Source organism: Chanos chanos, chromosome 8 (genome assembly GCF_902362185.1).
Source record: "Chanos chanos chromosome 8, fChaCha1.1, whole genome shotgun sequence".
NCBI lineage: Eukaryota > Metazoa > Chordata > Actinopteri > Gonorynchiformes > Chanidae > Chanos > Chanos chanos.
Window position 1 is genome coordinate 35,505,844 of NC_044502.1, and position 7,836 is coordinate 35,513,679.

The window sequence follows — 7,836 nt, forward strand, 5'->3', positions numbered from 1 at the left end:
CTTTCGGAAGATCTCTGAATGGAATTAAAAAACAACAAAGTGAAGCACTGATCAACCTGCACATGACTTGAATACTGATCTCTCATGAAGTAAAGGTAAATGTCCTTCGCAATCTGTTGATTTCTGTGGTTGATGCTGTAAATCAAATTTAGTTGTATCGTGTATTTCAGATAGTGTTTGTAAATTCGTGCGCGCGTGTTTGTGCGTGTGTGCGTGTGTGTGTATCTGCGCTGCCACTTAGGGGAAAGTGTTATTGCTTAGGGAAGACTCCCATTAATAAAAATTAAATCAGTTTTTATAAGCTATGTGTACATTTACCAACAATCGACCATGCCCGAAATAGTCTATTCGTGTACTTTGGTCGAAATGTATTCGACGTGTATGGTGTATCATATTGTGTCTCACTTCTAAATGAATAAATGACATTTTAAGAATTTACCAGAACATGGAGAGAGATTGCCTCTTTTTTGCTTTTGAGATGTGTAATTAATTTTCCAGATTTATTTGCACCCCCCCCCCCCCCCCCCCCCCCAAATGACTCATTATGTTCGCAAAATCAATGCAGACCTCTCATTCATTAACCACAGAATCATTAGGTTGATCGGCGTGGTTTAACACAATTAGGAGAACATACGTCGGAAGAAGCACTTTGGGATACAGAAAAAAATCTGCTGAAAATGAAGTGTGTCAATAATTTCTTATCTACCCAGTTATCCACTCGTGTTCTTATAAATCTTATATCTTATATAAATCTTATATAAAAATCTCCGTTCGTTTTTGTCTTCTTTCAAATGTTCCCCATAAGGAATTGTACCTTGTCTCAGTGAAATATAAGAATAGAGGAGTTTGTGGAAATGGACTCTCATTATGGCTCAGCCAACATTGTATGTCTACTCGCTGGAAGTCAATACAAACATTTTTCTCCAAGATTACCACGCGCCTCATTTGTGTGTAAATGAATCTTTACGGAATGGTATCCGCTCTGGGACCTTTAGTGCCAGTTCAAATGATCTTATTAAAAATGCAGACTGTAGAGTTATCACCCTGACACTATTATATAGAGAGGAACTTACCAAAGAGAATTAATGATTACAAGAATAGTACCATTTGTGCTATTAATTAGGCAGACCAGCTAAAATATTTAAATCTCAACAAGGAGCACTGTAGAAGTAGGGCACTGCCAAAGGCTTCTTCCCTCACATGGCTTGTCTGATGTCTCATATGCCAGAGTGTGCAAAGAGGAGGAAGTAGCATATTCATTCACATAATTCTACTCATTCATAGCAGAGAGGTTCACCAAGGTTTTGCTATGGAGATGATGCAAGTCGCTGAGTCTGTAACTGTTTTTTATATGGTGATGCATGCATACACCCACAGATAATTTCACACCATCAGTTGAGCTATGATCCCTACTAAATTTAGTGAAAATGTTACTTTTAGCTCATTTTAATCCTCATTTAGCTATTCTGAATATCATCATGATTTTTGACATCATTTCAAAATTAGAAATATGTTGTAGCCTATGTGGACCACCTCTAATGATATTCACTTTTTGATGAAGGCCTTTCATCCTCTAGGACAATATGATGGGCGATTCTTCAAGCCCAGTGGAGTTCTATGAGGACAGTGCATCCCTGCTTTCCTTGGATTCCAGCGTCTTCTTCAGCCAGCCTGCTCCGTCAAGTGATGACACACTGGACTTCTTCATCATTAATGTTGGAGGCAGTCGCTACATCCTCTCCCAGGAGCTGCTGGCGTCTCACCCGGAGACCAGACTGGGCAAGCTGGCCCTTTCCAACCGTGACTCAGCTTTGGACCTGTGTGACGATGCAGACTTGTTGGAGAATGAGTTCTTCTTCGATCGTAACTCTCAGACCTTCCAATATATTATGAACTTCTACAAGACAGGTCACTTGCATGTTAGAGAGGAGTTGTGTGTTGTATCGTTTTTGCAGGAAATTGAGTACTGGGGCATTGATGAACTCCGCATAGACCCATGTTGCAGGGACAAGTACTACCGCAGGAAGGAGATGAAAGAGTCTCTGGATATACGCAGAGACGTGGAGGTGATGGACAACGATGAGGAGGATTTTTCTGGAGTGCTGTGCCAGGACCTCCGGCAGCGACTCTGGGATCTCATGGAGAAGCCTGACTCCTCAGCAGCAGCAAAGACTTTTGGGACATTGTCTGTGTTCTTTGTGGTTGTGTCTATTGTGAACATGGCTTTGATCTCACTAGACTTCACTATTCTTGGGCCACCTTTCCTGGATGCACTGGAGTACATCTGCATTGTGTGGTTCACTGGTGAACTTGTTCTTAGGTTCATGTGTGTCAAGGACAAGTGCAAGTTCAGCAAAAGTGTGGTAAACATCATTGACCTGCTCGCCATCCTTCCTTTCTATGTCACTCTGGCAGTGGAAAGCTTGCATGGGGGCTCCACAGAGCTGGAGAATGTTGGTCGGGTCGTGCAAGTCCTGCGGCTGATGAGATCACTCCGAATGCTGAAACTAGGGCGACATTCCACAGGTAACGTATGTCTCTGTATCTTTTACTCAGATAACTCTTGTCAGGTCTTTCCAATGTGCAACATTAATTAAACCACAAGAGGCAAGAAGCAGGGTGGATATAGAGAGAGGCCAACTCAAAAGAAATGTTATCAGCAGAGAACTCTGTAGAACTGAGCTTTCAGGGCAAATAGGCATCTTACCTCACAAATAGACCCTTACATCAACCTTATACAATCTTCAAATGTCAAGCATGTCGATTTTATTGGTTTCCTTGGGCATTTAACAAGCAAGTCAGGTTTTGCTACTTTTAACAGTAACAATAGCTTGAGCATTGTGAAGACAACTAAAGGAGCACTTCAAGCAAGTGTGAAATTCTTGCTCCTGTCAGGAACATAGGCCTACAGGGCTGCTAAAAGAGGTAACAGTATCATGTAATTTGAAAATGAACAGAGAAATCGTATTTTGACAAGAAAAGGCTTGAAATTCTCTGATATACATAAGAAATATACTCTTATTCTTGAAAATGTCTTTAGGAGCAGGAGGAAAGATGAGCAAGGGAATAACTGAGCCGACCTGTATCAGTGACCTTTTGTGATCCTGGAACATGGCTGTAACAGCCAAGGGGATCTTTGAAATGATTGACAAGAGAAAAGAAAGCTGTTAGGGCTAGTTCTTAACTGTTCATATATTTGGTTGTATTTGAACTGTCATGGCATGAAGTGTCATGACTGTTTGTAGTTTGTATGAAATATTATAAGTCAACTGACAGAAGAGCACACTGGTATTTTACTTTAAATTAAATATTTGCTCTAGTAAGCTTTTGTTGTAACCAGACATCCTATTAAAAAATGATTTCTGAGAGATTCATTTAAAAAATGGAGCTCTCCGTCATGTCCCACCACTACACAACAACAACAAAACACTGTCCGTTATCATGGCAATATTGTCAAGCAATGACACATTAAAAAAAATGAGAGAGAGAGAGAGAGCTGTTTTATAAATCTTATGTGAAACTAGTACCTTAACAGTTCAGTCAGCAGTATTACCAGTGTATCACTTCGCATCTGTGTTCATAGGCATCAGGCTAGTTAGTGTGGTTCTGCTTGACTCCACCACTCATCACATCAAATCAGCCGGAGTCATTTTAATCACCAGGTGCTATCGAGAAATCGTTGCCACATAACATACAATGAAAAAGGGTTTGTTCCATTTAACAGGAATTAGATATGGGTAAACTTTTGAATGTTTAGTCAATTTTGTTGACTAGATGTTTTACTTACTTACTTGAGGTGCTTTTTGTTACTAGCTGTACCGTCTGATGGCTGTTTGAAGCTCTGCCTCAAACATTGATTACTGCTTGTGTGATAACTGATTGATCACTTGTGTGATGCATCAATGAGGAGCCAATTAAGAATGATTCATTCTGTTTGCAAGAGATTGCCTGAACTTTAGCTAGTCTATTGTTAAAACTGGTTAGCTGATTCAAATGTATTATTTTGTCCAGCTGGTTGGGGACACTGCTATATTAGACACAGGCAGGATTTTCAAAAGCCACACTCCTATGGGGAAAATAAACCACAATTGTCACTGATTATTTCTAGGTCACAAATTGAATGCACGTCTTGCAAGATAGCAGAACTCATCTAAATCATAATATGACTGTCAACAGTCAAATAACAAGCTAAGCTAGGTAACTGGATAGCTGTTTCATAAGGCCAGTTAAACCTACAAAAAGACCATTCTTTCTTAAGGACTATATGTCTAATTTTTAGATGGGGATGTAGCCTCCGAATGGTTATCTGGATCATCTCTGTGCAAATAGTTATTATATTCAAACCAGTTTGAATAGTTTCACTGTTTGTAGGTTAAGCTGAAGTGAAAAAACTTGGTGGTAAAATAGAGGACTGATGATTGTGAGATTCTATGCAGTATGTCTTATTTATGTAGCTTTCTGTTAATCACACCCAAGTGCTCACTGTGGTAAAACAACACCACAACCACTGAGAGATCACAACAATTCATGAACTCTTGCTGCCTGAGAGATTTTTTTCCCAGCAAGTGTTAATAAATATATTCATTCATTCACACTCTGACAATTTTCCATGGGAAATCTCCAGAGGTGACAGACCCACAGATGAGGAAAATGTTTCTGAGCCTTTTTGTGATTGGCTTTGATCTTCTGAATTTTGGAAGGAACGGATCCTGATTTCAAATGCAGCCTTAGAGTTATGAATAATTAAATGAAATGATGTTACAGATCCAGCGCTGGGAGTTGGGGCTTAAGCATATTCCATCAACTTTGGTCAGGAAGGGAGAAAAGAGGACACATTAGATTGATTCCCTTTTTGAGTGACAAATCCTGAGATGTACGCTCTGAAATGTAAAGTCAGAAGAAAGAGGCCTGTTCAAGTAAAGAATAGTTATATTTACCAAGTCATTAAAATGCCAATTTCAGACCCAATTCATTGGAAGTACCTTCAATCCCAGTTTTTATTTATTGAACCATTGGTACTTTGTTTGTTTGTTTTTGTTTGTTTGTTTGTTTGTTTGTTTTACAGTTTTCATCTCCATAATTTAAATGAATATTAGAGCACTGCTGTCAAATTTCTCTTTGGACCAGTTTCAGTCAGTCAGCCTCGCTTGGTCTGTCATAAACACAGATGGATGAACCACAAAGGGATTTACAGAGTGCATGCAGCCTTGTTCATATCACCCACATTTTAATAATGCTTGTCTTAGTCATTTGTGGCATTCTCTGTCTTCCATCGATGGTGTGATGGCAGCTACTCTGATTAGATAAAAAGGAAACACAATAAACAAAATGAGTAAGAAAAAAAAACTCAAGGTAAGGCCTTCATGACAGCACAGCAGGCTAAATTGTACCTTTCAATAAATATGAGTTTTATTCCAGAAAAAGTATGAGCTTAGAAACTGATCTAAAATGACTTTTTTTCCCATCACAGGAACTTTTCTAGGGAACCAGAAACTTTTTCAGGAACTCAGGAACATTACCTCCTTTTCCACCTGAGGAAGCCAGGCTGATTTTGGTCCCAGAACCAAAATTAAAAAAAAAAAACAAAAAAAAAAACCAATGAAAATAAAAATTCTTCAACATTTGCCTGCGTTGAGTTTCCAAAAATCAATTTGAAATTGTATTTGAATCTTGGTACATCTGTGCCCTACATTCAAACTTGAAGAGACACATATAAGATGTGTGTGGGTTTTTTTTTTTACACCCCCCCCCCCCCCCCCCGATGTTGTAGGGCATCTTTTAAATTGTCTTCTCCCCCCACTGTGAAACTCAAGTAATGAAATCCAAAATGAAATATTCATGGAGTGCCAAGCAATTTTAAGAGTGTGAAATCATCCCAGCTGTTCAAAGATCTAGGTATTTATAGAGTGGCATCTTTTGGTTGGGTAGATAGCTGTTAAATCTTCCCTCCCCACAAAGGCTCTGTCTTGAGTTTCACATATCATTAGGAGCAATTTGTGACCAGTTAAACCCTGGGAGAGTTTTGATTTTTTTTTTCATGCACTAACCTATGCAATGAGCTTATGCTTGAAGGGAAATCTATAAATACACTCTGCAGAGGTTTTGTAAAGCTGTAAATAGGCTAAGCATACATACTCAAGTGGTCCTCTAAAAGCTGGCTCTGCCGTTTGAGAGCATGACTTTGCAAAATGAGTCGTAGAGCTCAGAATCAGGCTATTGTTTCTTTACTTTTGTCCATTCCAGGCCCCGTTTAAAATTCACTTCATTATGCTCATCGTTCTTCTAGCGTTAAGCAATATCACTGCTCTGTGCTTTGTCTTTGATCAATATCTCTTCTCATCTCACCAACCAGCATTGACATTTCTTTAGAGGATGGATTTCCACTGGAACTTGTTGTGCTTGAGATTTGCTGTTGATTCACTGGACATTCCTTTCACTGTTTCATCTGGCGTGTTGGTATCTCAGAGCATATGAATGAGGAACATTAATAGAAATGACTTTGTGAGAGCACAATGACAGAATGTATTTCATCTCGCCCATAAAATGACTGAAATAAGGAGTGATCAGAAAATATGTCAGTTATAAAGTATTAAAAGAGTCAGAGGCTTGACTTCAATAACGTGTTATTTTCATATTGTCATGACTTTAATAATAATAGAAGTGCTGGCTTTTGAAGCATTGTGTTTGATTCAATATGTTAAAACTGGAGTTAGAAGAGTTAGGTTTCTGTTTCAAACTTTTTCAGACATTGTCATTTATTTGGAAAGTTATAGCTAATATATCAAGATGAAGTATCTTTCATAAGTCTGTGTGTGTGTGTGTGTGTGTGTGTATGTGTGTGTGTGTGTGTGTGTGTGTATGTGTTTGTGTGTGTGTGTGTTTTCTGGACTAGGTCTGAAGTCCTTGGGAATGACTATTGCCCAGTGTTATGAGGAGGTCGGCCTGCTGATGCTGTTCCTCTCAGTTGGCATCTCCATCTTCGCCACGGTGGAGTACGCCGTGGAGCACGATACCCCAGAGACCACCTTTACCAATGTGCCCTGCGCCTGGTGGTGGGCCACCACGTCCATGACCACTGTGGGTTACGGCGACATCAGGCCGGATACCACAGTGGGCAAGATCATTGCCTTCATCTGCATCCTGTCAGGCATCCTGATCTTGGCACTGCCCATTGCCATCATCAACGACCGTTTCTCCGCTTGCTACTTTACACTGAAGATGAAAGAGGCGGCCCTGCGACATGGGGAGGCCCTCAAACGGCTTACACGGAACTCCGCGTCGGACATGACTACGCTGGGGGTTAACCTGCGGGATGCGTACGCCCGCAGTGTGATGGAGATGCTGCGTCTTCAGGGCAGAGAGAGAGCCAGCACACACAGCAGTGCAGGTGACGACCCATGGTGGTAGGGAGTCACAGCGTGAGGGGCCACTGACTACGGGGAAGTGGAAACAGAGGTTCTGAAATCTTTGTGAGATGGACTGTGGTGAAACAGTGTTTTACGTAAAGGCTAAAAACATCTGAACTGAATCTGTGTTGAATTGTGATGCTCTTTGAGTGTTAAATCTACCTTTGTGCAGTCTGTTAGTCTTCATGGCATTCCTTCCTTATCCATGTAATTAACTTGTCATTGAAAGTTCTTTTCTGTACCGGAAAAAAAAAATGTTGCTGTTTTTTTTTTTAAATCTGTGAAAAGGTTCTTCTTTGTTTGAAAGCATTTGATTTTTTTTAAATTATTTGAGCATTTCTGTGATAATGTAATTCCCTAAGCCTGTGACGTGTTGTCTGGAAATCCACATGCTTTTCGAATAATTGTGAGTGCCTCTTGACCATTCACA

At 40.0% G+C, this 7,836-nt stretch overlaps 1 protein-coding gene across 1 annotated transcript; it reads left to right on the top strand.

The window, feature by feature from the left end:
* Nucleotides 1-1,583: 1,583 nt before the first annotated feature.
* kcnv1 (potassium voltage-gated channel modifier subfamily V member 1) lies at nt 1,584-7,407 on the top strand. The gene is made up of 2 exons (XM_030782779.1): nt 1,584-2,526; nt 6,893-7,407. Exons 1-2 carry the CDS (start codon nt 1,584-1,586, stop codon nt 7,405-7,407), a joined length of 1,458 nt encoding a protein of 485 aa, XP_030638639.1.
* The last annotated feature ends 429 nt before the right edge of the window (nt 7,408-7,836 follow it).

Excerpts from the sequence above, each read along its gene's own strand:
- kcnv1 (XM_030782779.1), top strand. The coding sequence starts at position 1,584 with ATGATGGGCGATTCTTCAAGCCCAGTGGAGTTCTATGAGGACAGTGCA. Across the intron at positions 2,527-6,892 it reads ACTAGGGCGACATTCCACAG|GTCTGAAGTCCTTGGGAATG; the intron begins GTAACGTATGTC and ends TTTCTGGACTAG.